At 58.9% G+C, this 20,115-nt stretch overlaps 1 protein-coding gene across 2 annotated transcripts in view; it reads left to right on the top strand.

Moving 5' to 3' along the window:
- CASKIN1 (CASK interacting protein 1) overlaps window positions 1-20,115 on the top strand; it is a 156,670-nt gene that overhangs the window by 99,013 nt on the left and 37,542 nt on the right. For both annotated transcript variants that reach the window (XM_084641628.1, XM_084641629.1), the window contains exons 2-6: window positions 7,512-7,563; window positions 12,036-12,133; window positions 13,012-13,157; window positions 14,037-14,132; window positions 15,022-15,152. In XM_084641628.1, the coding sequence (XP_084497754.1) occupies window positions 7,512-7,563; window positions 12,036-12,133; window positions 13,012-13,157; window positions 14,037-14,132; window positions 15,022-15,152 (523 nt within the window). The remainder of the gene's footprint in view (window positions 1-7,511; window positions 7,564-12,035; window positions 12,134-13,011; window positions 13,158-14,036; window positions 14,133-15,021; window positions 15,153-20,115) is intronic.

Raw genomic sequence — 20,115 nt, forward strand, 5'->3', positions numbered from 1 at the left:
TTCTAAATCCACATCCAGAAAGATGATATGCCAGGTATAAATTACAGCCTAGCTCACGAAAGCTTATGCTCAAATAAATTGGTTAGTCTCTAAGGTGCCACAAATCCTCCTTTTCTTTTTGCGAATACAGACTAACACGGCTGTTACTCTGAGAACTATCAATGTTAATCTCTGAGACTTTCCTTTTTGCTTCAGTCTTTTACCCGCATTTTAACCCAAGGAGCATGAGGGAGTTTATTGCGTCGGCCTACATTCCTGCTGCACAATTCCCAGCATTTCTCATATATTTGTCCACAATTCGTGTCTGCCGTGTTTCCCTTCAGTTTAACCCAAAATGCCAGACCGAACATTGCCACTCTTAAGCTGATAGACATTTCTCAGACAGCTACCTGAGTTACATCCAGCGGTGTCATAACAATGTACCACATGCAATTTGTAGCGCTCGGGTCTTGAATTGATTCAAACGTCTAAAGCCCTGATTTGGATGCAGAATTAAAGGCTTGACGCTCGTAATGTATGCTCTATACAGCATCGTCAGTACTTTCTTATCTTTTCCCTGCTTAATCCCAGCAATGCTTGTAAATAGAGTAAGCCTACCCTTACATTTGTTTGTAAAACTTTCCTACGTGACCCTTCCAAGTAAGTTTATTATCAAATAAATTGGTTAGTCTCTAAGGTGCCACAAGTACTGCTTTTCTTATTATCAACAGTGTGCCCAGAAATTCAAAACTGTTAATGACATGCACCTGTTCGCCATAAAGATCTGAATTACACTCATCTTTCATTTTGCTTCTAGTGATGCTCATTCCCTTTGGTTAGCGGTTGAAAATTGAAATTCCCAAACATCTCCCCATTCCCACCCCACCTCTCACTGCGTCTCTTCCAGATCTTTTATGGTGGCCAGGTGCTGCCCTTCAGTCACGGAGTCCCCGGGCGATGCTCTGGAACGGCTCCCTACAAAACCAGTCAGGACTCTGGGGAAGTCTCCTTTCTGTGAGCAGCCTGTCTGCAGGACACACAGCTCACACAGCTTCCACCTTCCTGGGTCTGACCTCGGAGCATTCAGCATCCTCTGCCCCTCCGTGCATTTCCCACAGCGAGTCCGCCCAGGCGGGGTCCTGGGGAAGCCAGAGGGTCCTGCCCCCCAACTCCGCAGTCAGACGTGACTCTCAGCCAGCCAGTAAAATAGAAGGTTTATTAGATGACAGGAACATGGTCTAACACAGAGCTTGGAGGTGCAGAGACCAGGACCCCTCAGCTGGGTCCATTTTGGGGGGCAGTGAGCCAGACAACCACGTCTGCTCTTCACTCCATGTCCCCAGCCAACCCCAAACTGAAACTCCCTCCAGCCCCTCCTCCTCTGGGCTTTGTCCCTTTCCCAGGCCAGGAGGTCACCTGATTCCTTTGTTCTCCAACCCTTTAGCTCTCACCTTGCAGGGGGGAAGGGCCAGGCCATCAGGTGCTAGAAAACAGGGTGTCGGCCATTCTCTGTGTCCAGACCCCTGCACACACCGGCCCTCTAGGGCTCTGCAACGACAATGCACCCTTATCCCCCCACCTAGATACTTAAGAACTGCATAGGGGAAACTGAGGCACCCCCACACTATTCAGAGGAAACATTAAGAACAGTCCCACTTTGTCACACCTTCCCTCTTAACTAACCCCACTGGGAGCCCCTGCTCTGGTGCAGGGGAGTTGGACCTGCTTTAATCACAAGGGCCAGGAACCCTGTGACAGCCATGCATCCATTACAGCCACTGGTTTTAACTCAATTGCTCTGACGGTACCAAATCCTTCATTGTTGCTTCCATTTATCCTGTCTCCTGCCTCTCTGCCAGCTCAAGGAGTCTCTTAATTCTTCATTGTCAATTTCAGCTGCATTCTGGTCTCTTCTGAAAAACAGACGCAGCTGTTAGGAACACAAGAGTTCCTGTACCGGAACAGAGCAATGGTCCGTACGCTCCAGCCTCCTTCCTCTCTGCCAGCACAGGCTGATGGGCTATCTACTCAGAAACCACTCCTGAATGAAAAAAGAAAAGGAGGACTTGTGGCACCTTAGAGACTAACCCATTTATTTGAGCATGAGCTTTTGTGAGCTACAGCTCACTTCATCAGATGCATACTGTGGAAAGCGTCTTCTACACTTTCCACAGTATGCATCCGATGAAGTGAGCTGTAGCTCATGAAAGCTTATGCTCAAATAAATTGGTTAGTCGCTAAGGTGCCACAAGTCCTCCTTTTCTTTTTGCAAATACAGACTAACACGGCTGCTCCTCTGAAAACTCTCCAATGGTGGGCAATTCCTGATGCTTCTGAGGAAGGATAAAAATCCCCCAGTCCAGCTAATTGTGCAATCCTGCACTAGGCTGGAGATTGCTTCCTGTACTTCGCTGTTGATCATCTTCACCCTGTAGTATGAGGAGTGAGCTATTAAAATTTGTACCCTGCTTCGTGTGTTACAGATGCTGATCTTATCAATATAAATATCTAAACCCACTTCCCTCAATAGTATTGTGCAGCAGAGAGTTCTGCAGGCTAATCACAGATTTTGTTCAGTGATAATATGCTTTATCCAGCTTTGTACTTGTCACTTTTCAAGGCTGTTGTGTTCTCCCTGTTCTGCGTGTTAATGGATGGTGTAAATAAGAGCCCAGCTGGCTTCACTATTTACTGCATACACCACTTTTTCGGGAACCCACTTAGTTTGGAACTCTGTTTAACTGGGATGTCTCCCAGGGAACTGGTTTCAGAGTGGTAGCTGTGTTAGTCTGTATCAGCAGAAAGAACGAGGAGTATTTGTGGCACCTTAAAGACTAACAAATTTATTTGGGCATAAGCTTTCGTGGGCTAAAACCCACAAATACATTTGTTAGTCTCTAAGGTGCCACAAGTCCTCCTCGCTGTGTTTCCCAGGGAGCTGTTTAGCCCAACCACAGGGGACCCCACTGAACTCTGGGCCAGACAGCATCAGCAAACATGCTCCTTAGGGAGTGCCAAGGGACTAAGTGATTTATAACCGAGTGTGACGTAGGTGTGAAACTCTCCAAGTTTTGGTCTTTTAATACAGAATTTGCCAAAACCAGACGAAAAGACGAAGAAACGAAGATGAAGGAGAGCGAGCCGCCTTTGTGTTCATTTCCCTTGGCGCCAGACACTCTTGTAGGTGCTTTTTCAGCCTGAATTTAGTTTTTAAAGTCGCTTCTTCTCCAAGTCAGAACAGACACTTAGTGCAGATGCTGGGCTGCCTGCCAAGGCATCCAGTTCAAAGGGTTCCTCTCTTTGATATCTCCTCCAGTGCTGGAGAGCCTTGAGATCTGGGGCCTAGGACCCTAGGGGGCCCTCCGTCAGCAGCGGAGACGGCTATCTGCCTGCACCCAGAACGGAGGAGATGCACCCTTGCCCTACAGGTGCAGGGTATGTGGGGGGCTGTGGCCAGTCAGCAGGTGAGAGGTGCTCCAGCTTCTGGGGCTGGGCAAAACATTAATGGATTGAGGACCAGGAGAGACATGACCTCTCTTGCTCCTTGTCCCGTGGCTCCTGGGTGGGACGGTGCTGGCTGCAGGGAGCTCTCACAGCCATCTAGGCACACGATGGGCTTATAGTGCCTGGGTGGGTACGGCGTGAGAGGGCGTCCCCAGGCGAGCCCCTTGCCTTGTGTGACGTTATTGACGTGAACTGGGACCGTATAGATCATGGTTGCAACCAAGGTCCTGTAGTGGCACCAAAGCTTGTATAAAGGGGGTCAAATAAGGTGTCTAAGACAAGATTATGGTTGGCTGGTTAGGATTATGCTGTCTGTTTGCATGTATCATTTTTGTAGTTAAAGTTATAAGTATTGGCTCTATACTGTCTGTAGTTCAAACTTGTGCTGTGCTTCTGGGTGACACCCCAGACAAGCTGGTGTCAGCTCTGCCTAGCCTGCTGGATGGCCCATTAAGGACCATCAGCTACACAACTGACCCATTGAGAGAAGGCAGACACGCCTTGGGACTCAGCAAGGTATGCAGGGGACCTGCCTATGGACAGAACTCTTGAGGTTTTTCCAGGCCATGGGATGGACAGCTTGTCTTTGGGACAAAGAAAGCAGAGACCACATGGCAAGAGACTATAAAAAGCTCCTGCAGCTCCTCCATCTTGTTTTCAATCTTGCTTCATACCTCTGGAGAGACTTTGCTACAAACTGAAGCTTTGAACCAAGGACTGAAAGACCCATCCCAGCTGGGGATGTTCTCCAGAGACTTGATTTGAACCTGCAGTTTATTCTATCACCGCTGCAAGCCTGAACCAAGAACTTTGCCATCACTGTATGTCATTGATTCCATTTAACCAATTCTAGCTGTCATCTATATTTCTTTCCTTTTATGAATAAACCTTTAGATTTTAGATTCTAAAGGCTCGGCAACAACGTGATTTGTGGGTAAGATCTGACTTGTATATTGACCTGGGTCTGGGGCTTGGTCCTTTGGGATCGAGAGAACCTTTGTTCTTTTACTGGGGTATTGGTTTTCATAACCATCTGTCCCCATAACGAGTGACCCTGGTGGTGATACTGGGAAACTGGAGTGTCTAAGAGAATTGCTTGTGTGACTTTTGGTTAACCAGTGAGGTAAAACCAAAGTCCTCTCTGTCTGGTGGGTTTGGTTTGCCTTGGTGTGCAAAGGAACCTCAGCCTTGGGCTGTAACTGCCCTGCTTTAAGCAATTTGTCCTGAATTGGCACTCTCAGTTGCATCCTGCCAGAACCAGCATTGTTACACCTTGCTTAGCCTGTTGCCTTGCTCAGCGCTCAGCAGCTGGGGTGCAGGGAGCCGCTCACCTTTGGGATGCAGCCAGCAGCGTGCTGCCAACTTTCCAGCCTGGTGTAAAAACAGCTCCACTTAGCGCCAGCCTCCCTGCAACCTGCGGCTGCCTTTGTTTCCAGCTGGAATAAAGCGTGGCACTGGGGAGGGATGCACTGCTACCTGCAGAAGGGGCTGAGTGTCTTCTCAGCCGGCAGGAGCAGGGGCTGGGTACTGCTGAAGGGGGAGCAATCGCTGAGCGCTGTCAAAGGCTGTGGCTCTGGAGAAGCAGGAAGGAGCTGCTTGGGAGTATTTGTATCTGATGCTTGGGAGTATTTCTCAGCATCAGAAGGAGCATTCGCTCCTTTTCTGCCTGAGCTGCAGGCCTAGGGGCGGCTGTGGCTCTGTCCAAGGAGATGCTTTCTCAGATGTATGTGGATTTTCTGGGGATTTCATCTGTGCGACGGGCTCTGATACAGGGGAGATGAATGTGCGTGTCAGCCAGGACCCTTTATTTGTTGACGGCACTCGGGAAGAGGTGGATCGGGCCTCTGGGTATAGGAAATGAGAGAGGGTTAGCAGATGTGATGCTCTATAGCAGAGAGACGCAGATGCAGATCATGGCAGGAAGCGAGTGTCCAATTGAAGCAGAAGATTGCCATGTCATTTCCCTGGCTAGGGCAGCATCACGCCTCCTGCTGAGCTGGGTCACAGACTTAGGTAGGGCTGCTTCCCAAGCCACTGCACCCAGCGTCCCAGTGTGTGTGAGGGGCAGCAGCCTTCCAGAGAATGGGTCAATCATGGGCATTAAGCACGTGTTCCTGAAATCATGTGATTTTAAAAAATACCAAGTTTGGGGTTCTCGTTTTTTCTAGGCATTGAGCCTTTAGGGCTCATGTTTTCCAGCTTCCTTGGTGACCATGCCAGAAACGTAACTTGTGTTGTTGTTAATAATTAAAGCTGAAATTCTGTCAAAATAACATGACTCCCAGAGCTGGGTCTGTAAGAAAGAAACACCGTATACCATGAGAGAATCCCAAGAGCTGGCAATGCTGTGTCTCACCCAGAGGTAGTTGCATTTCAGGGGAGGATGAAGTTAGAAATTCCTGGTGGCATGTGGCAGGGAAGGTGTTTTGGTCTCCTCCCCAGAGATGTAAGGGGCTGTGATACGCATATCCCGGCCAGGCATGTGCCAAGGTGAGACCTGAGCGACAATGGTCCCAGCAGAAGCCCCTAGTGCGCACGCAGTTATGCTGGTGGAGCTGTGCTGTTACCAGGACAACTTATTTCTCCAGGGCAGGGAGGGGTGAGGGGGCTGAAATACACAATGCCAGCAAAAGCCCAGCGTTGCTGGAATAGCTGTGCCCGGCTAAGAGCGCTTTGCAGGTACGGTGCTGCCTGGCGGGACAGGTGGACTGGCAACACCTTCCAGGTGTAGACTGCTATAAGTACCACTGCTCTCGGACGGGCCTGTTCACAACAGACCTGATTGGAGAAGGAGCAAAGAGGTTCGCTGGAGACCCTTTCAAAGCAGGGCAGCTGCCCCCGCACGCTCGCACTAAGCAGCAGCCTGGGCAGGAGGAGGATTGAGGCCTCTATCTTCCATGTGCAGAGCAGCCTCGTCCGCCTGGGGGCCCCATCCCTGAGCTCACGGAGCTGATACGTTAGAGCTGGGATTCTCCACTGGGCCCTGGGGCAGTATGGTGCAGTGCGGGCAGGGGCTGGGGTCTTCACCATCATGTCATCTGACCCTGGTTAAAACACCATTGCCACGTCTGGTGGAGAACCATCAGCGTGTCTCGCTCCTCATCCCAGCACTGCTGGCAGCGTGGCCACCCCGAGCCCTGGAAACGGAGCCCCCGTGGCACCCATCACAGATTTGTGTGCCTCTTATTTTATGTGGGTTTAACCCAGTTTTCTAAACCCTGACTCTGCAAAGTATTTCTGGGTGGCCCCCAAGCCATGCGATGGGATTATTCATGGGGGCCTGTGCATTGCCAAGGCCTTGGTTTCCCTCTGCTCTTTCCTGGGCTTGAGGAGACCTGGCTGCAGTGGGAAAGGAAGGGTTCTGACAGGATCCCTGCTTCCATTTGGCGGCCCAGCGTGAAATCCTGCCAGCTGTCAACTGCGTGGGCCCCTGCTCGCTGCCTGGGAACCGTGACATTGTCGAAGCAGGGGGTGATGCCCAGCCAGCCCTCTGGGCTGTGATGTCTGTAACGTCCCCTCCTGTCCCCAGTTCCCTGTGCCCTGACGTGAAGGAAATGGACACTGTAGAATGTGCAGGGCCTGAGCCAGAGCCCACAGAAGTCTGGCTGGCTTAGAGGCCTGAGCTATGGCGCTTCTCTCTGGTGAGGTGCTGATTCGAGTCCTGCCCAGGCTGGTGGCACACGGCAGATGAACTGGGCATCTCAGCCCAGTTTCTGGTGGCAAAGTGCCCACATCCGCCCCCTCCGCGCCCCCCCCCCCCCACAGCTGGCCGTAGCTGGGCCCTTTGCTGGGATTCTCTGAATGGGCCACGAAGTGAATGAGCTCCTGTCCCATCCCAGAGTGGGTCCAAGGCAGGATCGAGTCTCCCCTGCTGCTTTCAGGGCTGTCCCCATTCCGTGGTTCTGCAGGGGCCCTTAAGGTAGCATAAAACGGCGTTTACAAAGCAAGGGACAAAGTGCCATTTATCAGAGCTTGGGTGAACGTCCCTGTTTGTCACTTGTTTAATGTTTGCTTTCTCTCTCCCACAGAGCTCCTCGGCTCGGCAAAGAGAGTCAATGTCAACTTCCAAGACACTGATGGGTAAGTAGATGCAACCTGCATGCTCCGGTGACCAGCTGAGTGTGTGACTGGGGGCGCTTGCCACTTGGATAGTGCTAGAAGAAGAGCATCTCAGGTGTCTGAGAGCCCTCCAAGCTCCATGAGGACATTGGGCTGCCCTGTAAATGAATTGCTGTCTGTGGTCTGTTGGCACCTGCCTTTTCCCCCTGGTTTACGAGGGCCTCTTCTTCTTTCGGCCAGCCCAGCTCTGAGATGTCTCAGGGTTCGGGAGAGGGAAGAGACTGCGTCCGGTTCTGCAGTGTCCCCTCCCCACGCGCTGAGCACCCCCAGTGTTCTCTCTTCGGCGCTCTCTGCCCAGCTGCTTTGCTTTCATGAGCTGCTCTGGGAAGCGGGGTTGCTAATTGTTGCATTCGAGCAGCCGGGGGGGGGGGAAACTAGTTTCCAAAACCTCCAGTTTCCATGTTACCCCCAGACAGACTCCTCTAGCTGGCACTGTGTCCCCTGAGTTTTCGGTGGACGGCAGAGGGGAGCGCTGCCTGCCCTGGGGAATGCAGGGTGCGGGGCCTTGTATCTAATGGGCCTCAGTGGAATGGCCACATGATTCGTGCCAAATCAGTTATGCAGACACCGGTGGAATGAAAAGCCAGGCTTGGCTCCAGTCCCGTGGGCTGGATTTAATGCTCTGCCGAGTTTCCCTCAGACCGGGCCTGCGTGGTCTGGAAAATGGGCACAGGATGTCGAGAAGTCACCGGTTACAATTACGTTCTCTCCCTTCGAAGCCAGCGCTGCCTAAACTGCTCTTGAAACCAGCCCCTGGCCTCTGGCTGGCTCCAAAGCCCTGGGCTAGAACCAGCTGCAGTTCCACAAGTTGGGGCTGCCCCCTGTGGAAACCCCGCCTGGGCTAGATGCTACCCGCACCTGGGAAGACACAGCCTCTATCCCCAAAAGCTTAGTCTGAAAACAGACTAGAGCCCAGGTGTTCTGTCTCCACTCCCCGGCGCTCCCCTCTAGGCCGGGCTTCCTCCGAGGTAGGTTCCCTGTAAATAATGGCGCAAACCTGCCTGGCCTCGCAGTCAGTCTGAGGCTTCCTAGGCCACCTGCACAGTCACCAGTAACTCCATCGGAAAGGGACCGGGGATATTTTGTAGGCAGGGGTCTGTGTTCCACCCACAGCCTTCAGTGACCCAGCTAACGGGGGGATACTTGGCCCCAGATGTTAGCGGCAACAGGCTGGAAAGGGGGAGTGCACAGCCTGGAGCTCAGGCCCGGGGAAGGGTCAGGCTGGGCTCCTGGCTGACTGCGCCCGGCTGGCTTGCAGGTGCTCTGGACCTGTGGACATGGGGAGGAGACCCTCTCCCTCGCGCTCCTGGCTTGTTCTCATTACGCTGTCGAGCAAGCACGGCTCCTGTTGCTCTGGGCCTGGCTGTTCCCGCTCGGAGCAGTGTCTGAGTGGCTGCGGGGACCGCGAGACGCCTCCGCGGGGCACGGATTCCTTTCCATGAGTAGCATCTGGCCTGGCTCTGTTTGAGCCCCGACAGCTCCTGAGCTGGATCTTCAGCTGCATCCCGCAGCGCAGACAGTGCCAGGCAGCATCGCAGGCCATAGCGTGCACACACATGGTCCTAGGCAGCGCTGCTGGGCAGGGGCACGGAAATCCAGAGGCTCAAAGGCCAGTGCTCAGGGCTGTCTGTTGCCCTGTTCTCTCCTTCGCAGCCGAATCTTCCGGTCCCCTGCTCTCTGTAGCATCAGTAGCAGCCTGGACTCTGCTTCCTCCCCCGTATACCTCTCTGAGATCACAGTGCCCCGTCAGGGCAGAGGACGGGGTGGGAGCTGGCGTCAGGTGGCTCTCCAGGCCTGGGGCGGCAGCACGGGCTGGGGAGCTGGAGCCCTGGGGGGTGGGCTGCCCTTTCCAAAACCACCTTTCAGAGCTTTTTTTTTTTTTTTTCTAGAAACAAAATCAGAGGCACACAGCCCCAGATAGCCCCACGGCACAGAGAGACACGCTCACCCCACCCTCCAAAGCCCTCTACAGGCCGGGTCGATCTGGGATCTCCCGCGGTGCTTTAGGGAAATGCCCCAAGCCTTCCTGCAGTGAGCTCCCTGGGGACAAATGTTGGTTTCTGCATGAGTCTGGGCTTCATGCAGACAGCACAGAGCTCACGGCCGTGGCTGTCACCCATCTCCCCCAGCCCGGTGGGCCAGCCCCAGCCCTGAAAGATGGCCAGCAAGTGGCTCAGGGAGGCCGGTGTGCCCCGACAGCAGCAGCACGGAAGCTGGTACATTGGGTTTTTCTCTCATCCCTTGGAGCTGAACGGATGCAATCTGTTCTGCCTTTGCCAGGTAACTCCTAACCCCTCCAGAGCTGCGCACACAGGTTTGCCTGGAGCAGGCAGGGCCAACAGAGACGCTGGGGAGCTGGAGCTGAACAGAAAATGAATAGCTGCAAAAGCCGCCCGGCTTCTTTACTTCCCCCTCCCCCCGGCCTGTGACTGTGGGCTCTGCTGGCAGGAACGGCCATGGGCTGGCTCCCTGGGGGCTGCATGACCTAGCGGGGTTTTCCCACCCTGCCGTGCTCTGGATCAGAAGCCGACAGCAGAGAGGCAGGAGAGATGAGAGCCTTGCTGGGGAAGGAGCAGGCTGGCTGCAGCATCCAGCGGTGCAGATGAAGGAGCCTGCTCTGCGTGGGGAGGTGCTGCAGCCTGCTGGGGGGGTGGCAGGGTGGGGAGGGCACTGAGGCAGACCTGGGCCCAGCTGCAGTGCTGGGGGGTGTGGGCAGGCACCGCTGGAGAACTAAATCAGGGAGCTGGGTAGGTTCCAGGCAGGGGTTCCCATTGAGTTGCTCGCTTTGGTTCCTATTGATTCCCTTCGCCTCTTCCTAGTGATTGGCCCCCCAGGGCAGTCTGCTGTGGCAATGCTGGGCTGGCCATGGGGAGCACAGTGCTTGCCTCCCGTGTAAATGACGCGGCCAGGGGTTGCTATCTGGGTCTCTCGTGGCCTCTGGATTATTAGTACTACACGCCCCTCGGTGGGTCGCCAGTAGCGGGGGATTGAACCCCTGAGCCTCTCTGTTCCAGCCCCCAGAGGAGCCAGAGCCCCCCCCCAGTGTTCATGTGATCGCGGATCCTGGCTGACTCCCACTCTCTGTGCCCTGCGCTGTGCCTTGCTGGCTGTCTGGTCAAAGGAGCCAGAAGCTCAGGTGCTGGGTGGCTCTCCAGAGGGATTCAGACAGAAGGGGCCCCTCATCGGTGCCATGGGATCCCCCAGGGACACTCAGACCCTGGGCTTGGCTGGGGTTGGAGGCAGATCTGAGCGCCATCCTGTGCTGCAGTGAAGGGGCAGGGAGCTTTGGCCAGGCCCTGCAGCGCAGTTCTCCTGCAAGCAGCCCGGGGCATTCAGGGCAGCTGCTGTAGGGATACGTAGAGGCAGCCTCCGTGCCCAGGGCTCTCCGCAGTGGCTGGTCAGCTGGGCTGGCAGCGGGAGTGAATGGGAAATGTCACGTCCAGCTCGCTCGTCGCACCATTGTCACTGCTGTGTCCGAGCACCTGCCGTGCTCCCTGCTGGGCCGGCGCATGGGTCACTCTGCGGGCTGGGGCAGGGTCTGGCTTGCGATTCGGCCTGGAGGTTTGAGATCTCCCCTTTGCTGTAATGCACAGCTCAGAGGAGCGGTATTCTCCTAGAATGGACCATTGTCCAGTGGTTAGTGCCGGGGCTGGGTGTCAGGACTCCTGGGTTCTTGCCCAGCTCTCCTGCACACTGGGTGTGTGACCCTAGGCAGATCACCGAGGCACCGAGCAATGAAGGGCTTTGCCCAAGGTCACCTAGCAGGCTGTTGCTTGGAAGAGAACCCAGGCCCCCTAGATCCCAGGCCGGTGCTCTGTGCACTAGGCTGCACTGCTTTTCAATCCCATTGGGTTCTTGGTCCAAGACATAAGGTCAACTGCAGGCCTGGCTGGAGATTCAGGTGCCGATCCCGGGAGGGTGGGGGGAAAGAGGGAAGAGTTTAGTGAAAAAGCAGATTCCCTGCCCTGTGGTGGCAGCGATTCCCTGGGTCACTGACTGCCTGGGATCCCACTGCCTGGACCTGCCTGCCCCTGGGAAACCTGGACCCCCCAGGGTCTCCCCAGAAACCCAGCACTGCCTTCCAGCTGAGCTGTGCTGTGGATGGTCTCCCCAGGCGGGGCCCTGCTGCTGTAACCCAGGGGAAAATCTCACTCAAGTTCCTCACCAAAGAGCGAACCCCACGTCTCCCTCTCCGTGTATCCAGCCCTTGTTGTAGGCCTGGGCTGTGGGTGGTTCGTGCTGCGCCCTCTGCAGTGTTCTCCTGCGCTCCATGGGGAAGGGGCTGACTGCAAGGGTGGTGGGGTCCCCAGACCCTCAGAAACATCCTCTTGGCGCTAATGCGCTAACCTGTGCCCGAGGTGCTGGGCCGCTCCTGCCCTAGCTGGGACCCCGGGGCGGGGGTCACGGCCTCACCCTGTGCCTTGTCTCCCCAGGTTCTCGGCCCTGCACCACGCCGCTCTCAATGGGAACACAGAGCTCATCTCACTGCTGCTGGAGGCCCAGGCCGCCGTGGACATCAAGGACAATAAAGGCAAGTGCCGGGGTCCATGCCGGGGGCTGGGAGCTCAGGGTGACCCCAGTGAGCTCCGTAACTGGCCGGGTCGCAGCAGTGGGGCCCGGGCCGTGCCCATCCGGCTGCTCCCAGCAGGGGCCGTAGGCTCTCCAGGCTGCCAGCCTGATGCCCCAGAGACCCCTAGCCATAGAGCAGGGCAGCCAGCTTGCTGGAGGGACCCCACCGCTGGGGCTGGTAGGGAGCTCAGGGCTTGTCCGGTGCCCGCGCCCTCACCCCCAGGACACGGGTACTTCGCCGGGAAGCCTGACTCTGCCTTGGCTGGGAGCAGTTCCTGGGCTCCCCCCAGCACTACGGGGGATACTGCCCAGAACCTGTCTCTTCGGCTGCCCCATCCTGCCCCATGGAGAGTAAGGGAGTGGGTGGGGGCTGGAGGCATTTGACCTGGCACGTGCCCCCATGCAGCCTCTGTTCATACACGCACCCCTCACTGCATGAGGCCTCGCGGGATCAAGGCCAGAACCAGGGCGGGCATTGACACGCTGCAGGGGGCTGCGATGGGCAAGCAGCTCCTGAAGCTGGGGGAGCTGAGATCCCGCTGGGCCCCTGCCAGCTGCCCCTCCTGCGCTTGGCCCCCTCCTCTCCCTGCTGTGTCAACCCCCCAGCGGGTCACTTCCACTCCTGGCCCTGGCCCTGGCCCGCTGGGGGTTGGACGGGAGCAGCGCAGATCCCGGGGCCACGCCACACCTTTGGGGGCAGCCGGTCTGTCGGCTCCACCCTGGACAGGGCTGGAGGTGGGAGGCGCCCACTCAGCCAGGCCTCCCGTGCGGGCTGCGGCCGGGTTGCTGGCTGGGGGGGCAGCTCTTGCTCAGCCGGCCATTCCCCTTCCGCCCCTGCAGGGATGCGGCCCCTGCACTACGCTGCCTGGCAAGGCAAGAAGGAGCCCATGAAAATGGTGCTGAAAGCCGGGTCATCCGTGAACGTCCAGTCGGACGAGGGGCAGATCCCCCTGCACCTGGCGGCGCAGCATGGCCACTATGACGTGGTAAGGGGGGCTGGGCTCGCTGGCCACCCCCGGGGGCCTGGTCCACTGCCCCCGCGAGGTGGGAGCTGTGCGCCGGGCCAGGACCGGGTGGGCTGGCACTGGCCGGGCGCGCTGACGGCGGGGTCAACCGGCAGCAGCTCTGCAGCATGGGGGACACTGAGGGTGTGGGAGGATGGGGAGCATCTTGGGAGGGGACCCTGCACCCGGGGGCTGGCCAAGACCATGTGCTCAGCTGCCCGTCCCTGAGCCAACTTTCTTCCCTGGGGCATTCTGAGCGCTGGCCAGCGGGCCGGGCGGCTGCGTTGCTGGGCCCTGCCCAGGCTCCTGCTCACATGGGCAGTAGGCGCTGGCTGGCTGGCGCTCTGTGTGTCCTTCCATAGCAAGGGGCAGAGGGGGTGTGCCCCTGCCAGAGGGCAGGGGACTGAAGGGTGAGTTGGGATAGCAGCTGGGGTGGAGGCCTGGCCACATGTATCACAGCTGGTCACCCGTCGGTGAGCTTGGTTGGTCTCATTCTCGTCCTGGCAGGACATTTCTCCCTATCACAGAATCACCCTTCAGTTTGGCGTAACTGGCATTCCAAGAAGTCTGGGCTAGCAGGGGGCTGTGGGGCAGGATTGAGGGGCACTGGCAGAGCTGTGGGGGGCCCAGGGCTGGGCTAGCAGGGGGCTGCGGGCAGGGATTGGGGGGCACCGGCCAAGCCAGCATCAGAGTGCAGTCTCCAGCGGGCAGCCTGGGGCGGTGCCACGTACTCTGGACTGGTTCCTGCCCTGGCTGGAGCTGCCCTGATGCCCCTGCCCCGAGGGGCGGGCCGGGCTCTGTGTGCTATGCCAGCTCTGTGGGGCGTCGTGCTGACCTCCACCCTCTCTGTCCGCCCCGCAGTCGGAGATGCTGCTCCAGCACCAGTCCAATCCATGCATCATGGACAATTGCGGGAAGACGCCCCTGGACTTGGCGTGTGAGTTTGGCCGGGTCGGGGTAAGTCCGTCCAGATGCCTGAGCCCCCTTTCGACGTCGCGGGCAGCAGCGCCAGTGGAATCTGCTGCAGGGCTCAGCTGGCCTGGCAACCCCCTCCCTGGGCAGGGCTGGGGTTGCGTGTGCGTGGGGAGCTTCGCCCTGCCCCTGCCCGGGGTCCCACTCTGCCCCCGGGATCCTGCTCTCACTTCCAGCAGGGGAAATCTGGATTCACTCCCCAACTGCCCTGGAGTCACACTGGGGAGACGCAGGGCAGGATCCAGTGTCCCTCTTGCTCCACGTTGGCTGAGACTGAGAAAATACTCCCTTGCATTCCCGCAGCCGGCACGTAGTGCCTGGGGCGGGGGGCACAGGGAGCCAGGGGCTGGGACGCCCCCAGGGGGCCGGGGGAGGTGAGTTGACCTGTTGATGGTGGCTCCCAAAGGCAGGGCGGAGCACAGTGTGTCCCGGGAGCCGCAGGGCAGGCTGGCTCCGGGCTGCAGGGCTGCTCCCCTGGCAGGGGCGGTTGAGGGCGGTGGGCCAGGCCGCCTGGCAAACAGCCCCGGGGGCTCAGAAGAAACGGGGGGTAGTTTGATGCTTTACAAACCTTCCTGCCCGGGCTCTCCTGGCCAGTGCGGAACGTTCTCCGGCTCGCTGAAAGACGCCAGCCTGTCCGTGGCCAGCAGCCCACCCGTAAACGGCCGCCCTGCCCTGCGGTCCGGCCCGGGCCCTGCCCCGGGGATCCGGTTCAAGGCGTCGCTGCACCCCAAGGGTCTGGTGCCGGTGGGGGTGGCCCAGCCCATGCTCTCTGCACTGTGTCGCTGGGCCACGTCCCGCCCGCGGGTGGGGATCTGCATCGCCAGGGGAGCCGAGCCGTCTCTGAAACGTCTCCCTTCCGCCTCCGGGGCCCCAGGTGGTCCAGCTGCTGTTGAGTAGTAACATGTGCACAGCCCTGCTGGAGCCCAAGCCGGGAGACGCCACCGACCCCAACGGCACCAGCCCCCTGCACCTGGCAGCCAAGAATGGGCACATCGACATCATCAGGTGAGCGCCAGCCCCGCCCCGGAGGAGGGCCCCTGCCGCCGCCATGGGGGACGATGCGGGGAGGGGCTGCTGGAGAGAGACACCCCCTTGGCAGCTGGTGACTCCGGTCTCTGGCCCTGGCTCGTCCCTGGTCTGATGGGGCTGGCGGCATTCGGCTGTGGGGCCCAGGGCCCCCTGCCCTGGCATGCTCTGCGCTGAATGCAGGTGCCTTGTCGCTGCCCCCTCGGGCGCACCCCTCCTCTGGCAGGAGTCAGGCTCCTGACGTGGGCGCAGGCAGATGGGGCACGCGTCGCCCATCCCGGTGGGCAGCGGCAGGCGAGAGCTCTGGGGGGCTGCGTGAGTGGACGATGCTCACTTTGCCTTGGCTGCAGGGACCGGGGACAAGGTTCATGACTGGAGGACCCACCAAGCTGGGCTCTTACGCGCAGCCGCGCCCCCAGGGCCAGGCCCCTCCTAGCACCAGGGGCTGGGTCGCTGCGTGTCCTCCCCTGCTGAGCTGAGTGCTCTGGTCACGGCTGGGGCACGGCCTGCCCCGTCGGTCACAGGGGGCTGCCACGAGCGGGCGTCTGAACCCAGGGCTGCAGCTCCCAGCACCCTGGCAGGTTGGCGGGAGGGCGCTGCCTGTCTGGGTCCTAGTCCGGGGATCCTGGCTGCCAGGTGGCGTCTGCAGCCCCCCCAGACAAGAAGGATTGGGGAGGCTGCCGCTGGCTGCGAGGTGGGGCCATGCAGGTGGCAGGGCTGGCAGTGATGTACCACATGGGCCCAGTGGTGGTGGAGCGGCAGGGAGGGCCCAGAGCGATCCCGTGGCAGTTTCTGCAGATGAGGGGTTAGTCCCAGGCCCTGCCCAGACCCAGCTGGTTCAGTGGCAGTGGCAGGGTGAGAGTCCAAAGCCCAAGAACACACGGTCCCGGCCTCGGGGCTCGTGGATCGAGCTCGCTGGCAACTCTCCGCGAAGGTCCGTGCTAGCAGCTTGGTTGGCTTGGCCTCCTGACGCGCCGTGTGCACCGGGATCCCTCCCTTCTGTCCCCACGTCTTGTGCAGTATGGCCGTGCACCGTTAAACAGCTGCTGCGTTCCACCCCAGAGCTGGCTGCCTTTCGGTGGTGCAGGAAGAGTGTCTGGGGTTTGGGGAAGGGGGTGTAAGATTGTCTCCCTGGCAGTGCCCTGGGAGGGGCATGGAGGGTTGGTAGAATGCTTAGTGGTGGATGGAAGGGGTTACACCTTGCAGCGAGCTGTGGTGTTTGGCGGGAATCCCTGGTGGGTCGTTTAATTCCCTGCGTGTCTGGCCTGTGGGCGCTTTACTATTTAGTGCAATTCAGGGACTGGCGGAAAAGCTCCAAGCCCGTTTCTGTTGTTAGTGCGGCGAACCTGGCCTGAGGCTTAACTGCTGTCTGACTCCCCAGTGCGAAGCACACCCCAGGAGATGGGGGGCTGGGAGCCCCTCCCCCATGCCCCAAGCTGCACCCCACAAAGCCATTTCCTATCCAGCCTGGCACCTGCTCCTGGTGCAGACAGAGGCTGAGTTCACGTGTTCCCCCCATTCCCCCCCCCAACCCCGGGCGCTGGGCCCAGGGTGGGGGGCTGAGCTCCCCTTCTGCCCCCCAGGGACACCAGCCCGGGACACTGGGCTCGGGTGAGGGGCTCTCGGCCCTTGGCGGGGGGTCTCAGAGGAGGAGAGCGCCAGGCCCCAGGGCTGGGCACTTGGGGGCCGGGTGCAGGTTTCTCATTGAAGCGGTCCCACTTGCTGGAGAAGCTGCGGCATTGTAGTGGAGGTGGCTGGTAGTGTGACGAGGGGCTGGGGGATGCGTCCCTGATGCCCAGCACCCCCCGAAGTCCTGGTGCCGTGCGCCGGCCTTGGGCTCTAGGCGCTTCCAGCTCACTGCAGCGTCCTCCGGAGAGAGTTTCTTTCACTCTGAGGCCTGGCCCGACCCTCTTCCTTTGCCTGCTCTACAGAGATCACGGACTGGTGCTCGCCAGCTCCACAGCCTGGGCAGCTTATTGAAAATAACCCGCTCTAGCAAACCCGTGCCCCTTGCCAGTCACTGGGTGGAGCCCTGACTCCCGCACCTGGGGGCCGCGTGCAACCTGCTGCCAGCCGGGGCGGTTGGAGGGGATCTCCCTGTTCTGGAGGGGAGGGGCGGGGCGGAGGGATAGCTCAGTGGTTTGAGCATTGGCCTGCTAAACCCAGGGTTGTGAGTTCAATCCTTGAGGGGGCCATTTAGGGATCTGGGGCAAACACTGGGGACTGGTCCTGCTTTGAGCAGGGGGTTGGACTAGATGACCTCCTGAGGTCCCTTCCAACTCTGATATTCTATGATTCTATATGGCCTGTGTTCCGCTGCACAAAGGGGGGCCAGCCCACACGGAGGGCTAAAAAACAGGAGCGTACGCCCTCGGGGCTGCTCGTCGAGTAACTGCTCAGCGGGGCAAGTCTGGTAAACGCTGTCCCAAGAACCTTCTCCTCCCCTGGGCTACTGCATACAGACGGCCACACTGGGTCAGACCAGTGGTCCATCTAGCCCAGTGTCCTGTCTCCAACAGTGGCCAATGCCAGGTGCCCCAGAGGGAATGAACAGAACAGGGCAATTACCGACTGATCCATCCCCTATTGTCCACTCCCAGCTTCTGGCAGGTTTAGGAACACCTGGCGCGTGGGGTTGTGTCCCTGACCATCTTGGCTAATAGCCATTGATGGACCTATTCTCCATGAACGTGTCTAATTACTGTTTCAACCCAGTTATACTTTGGCCTTCACAGCATCCCCTGGCAAGGAGTTCCACAGGTTGACGGTGCGTTGTGTGAAGAAGCGCTTCCTTCTGTTGGTTTTAAACCCGCTGCCTGTTAATTTCATGGAGTGCCCCCTGGTTCATGTGTTACGGGAAGGGGTAAATAACTCCCTTCCTCCCCACCAGCCCCTTCCATCGCTCCAATGACAGAGCTCTTGGCCCTTTGCTTCCTGTGTCTCGCTCACTGCAGCGAGGCTGCTCCGTTTTCCGTGCTGGGTGTTCTTGTGTCTCCAGCAAATCGAGCCTGGATTCCGTGTACGTTTCTCTAGTGTCCTCTGCTAAAGCCAGCAGCCCGAGGGTGGCTGGAGCTCAGGGGTTCCTGGCTAGCCAGCGCGTTCTCCAAGGGAAGAACAATGGGTTTCTCTCCCTGGCATCTTCACAAACTCTCCCTGGAGCTCAGAGAGTCACGCTGGGCTGACGGCATAGCTGGGAGGGAGTCCTGCCACCGAATTCTAGCCGCTGGGCCACCCGGGCATCTCGCGGGGTTCTTGTTGAGGAGGAGAGGAGTGAGCTGGGGCTGGGCCTGTGGGTGGTTTCACTCAATAATCCAGCTGCTGTGGCAGAGAGTTGAAGGCTGGAAAGGAGCATTGCTCATCTCGCCTGAACCTCGCCCGGGTCCGAGAATGTCACCAGTTACTCCGGCACCGAGCCCAAGAGCTTGGGTTTGACTAAAGCATCTCCCAGGCTCGATTTGAAGCCCTCGTGGGATGGACAATCCACCAGGTCCCTGGTCAGCTCGTTCTGTCCTCTCCGGTGACAAGTCGTGCCTTATTTTGAGCTGGAATTTGTGTGGCTTCAGCTTCCAGGCACTGGCTCTTGTTCTGCCTGTCTCTGCTGGGTCCTGGTCCTTAGCACGCCTAGCGTCTCCCCACCAAGGGCCCGGCCTAGACGCTGTAATAAGTCACTCGGTCTGGTTTGCCCAAGCTGGACAGGCTGAGCTGTTTGTCTCTCTCGACTGTTTTCTCCAGCCCTTGAAGCACTTTTGTGGCTCTTCCCGGTATCCTCCCCGGTCATTCTTCGCCCCCTTTAAAACGCGGCCCCCAGGACTCATGCTGCATGAGCCAGGTTGGAGTCTGGCTCCCTGCTCCCCGACAGAAGGGGCCGGGCGCAGCAGGCGTGGGTTTCTGCCATCGGAAAGTACGATCGGCCCAGCCAGCCCTGTGTCCTGTCTTCTGACAGAGGCCGGAGCCAGGGGCCTCAGAGGGAGTGACCAGAACAGGGCGAGGATGGCGTCTGGCAGCCGACGTGACTCGGAGCACGTGCAGGGAGCCAGGCCGGTCAGCGGGCTGGGGGCGGGTGCCTGTCCCTGGCAGCGCTGGCATGGCCGACTGCCCCAGGAAGCGTGTGTGTGTTGTGTTGGCCTGCGTGGGCCTGGGAGGAAGGTGACAAGGGACCCGACCTGGGAGAACTGGCATTGTGGGCCTGATCCTGTGATGTTCTGGGCGCGCTCTGCTCCCACTGAGCGCAGGGCCGTGCCCAGTGCTGCACTGACTGTCTGCCCGCTGCAGGCTGGCCCCGTGGCTCAGCACCGCCCCTCCTTCGTGATAGTTCACGGCCAGGCGGGAGGGCCAGGCAGTGTCTTTGAAGTGGCAGAGTCCTGTGGGGGTGGTGCCCGGGTGGGATCCGGCCGTGGGTGATGCTCTGCCCAGGTGGCTAAGGCATGCGGTGCTGGGCAGTGCAGATGAGACGGGACCCCCCCCAGCCCCTTGGCTTCGCACCTCACAGCCACCTGCCTGTAGCAGTAGCTCCTGGCAGTGCCAGGTTTGCTCCCACCTGCTGCAGTTGCAGCCGGGATGGAGGCAGCTGCCTCTCTGTTCACCCCCAGCCCCTGTCCTTTGCTCCCCCGGGTCCTGCAGTATGGAGGGGGAGGGCTGGAGTCACACCCTCGTCTCCCGGGCCCGTCAGCAATCCCAGGCGTGTCTGTGGGTGGGGGCGCCGGGTGGGGGGCTGCCGGTTATGTCCCAGGTGGCTGGTGGGGGTGCGGAGTGGGGGGAACAGAGCGCAGGTGCCCCACTGCATGCCCCACGGGTGGGCCAGGGGCTGAGTCCCTCCGAGCTGGGTCCCGCCCAACGTGGGCACCCGTGGGACGAGCGCAGCACGTCTCCTGCTTCGGCAACTCAAGGGAAAAACACCCACGAGAGGGGCTGGGGTGCGGGACGAAATTGCCACAGAATCTGG

The sequence above is a fragment of the Lepidochelys olivacea genome, assembly GCF_965140295.1.
Source record: "Lepidochelys olivacea isolate rLepOli2 genome assembly, chromosome: 10".
In the NCBI taxonomy this organism is placed as follows: domain Eukaryota; kingdom Metazoa; phylum Chordata; order Testudines; family Cheloniidae; genus Lepidochelys; species Lepidochelys olivacea.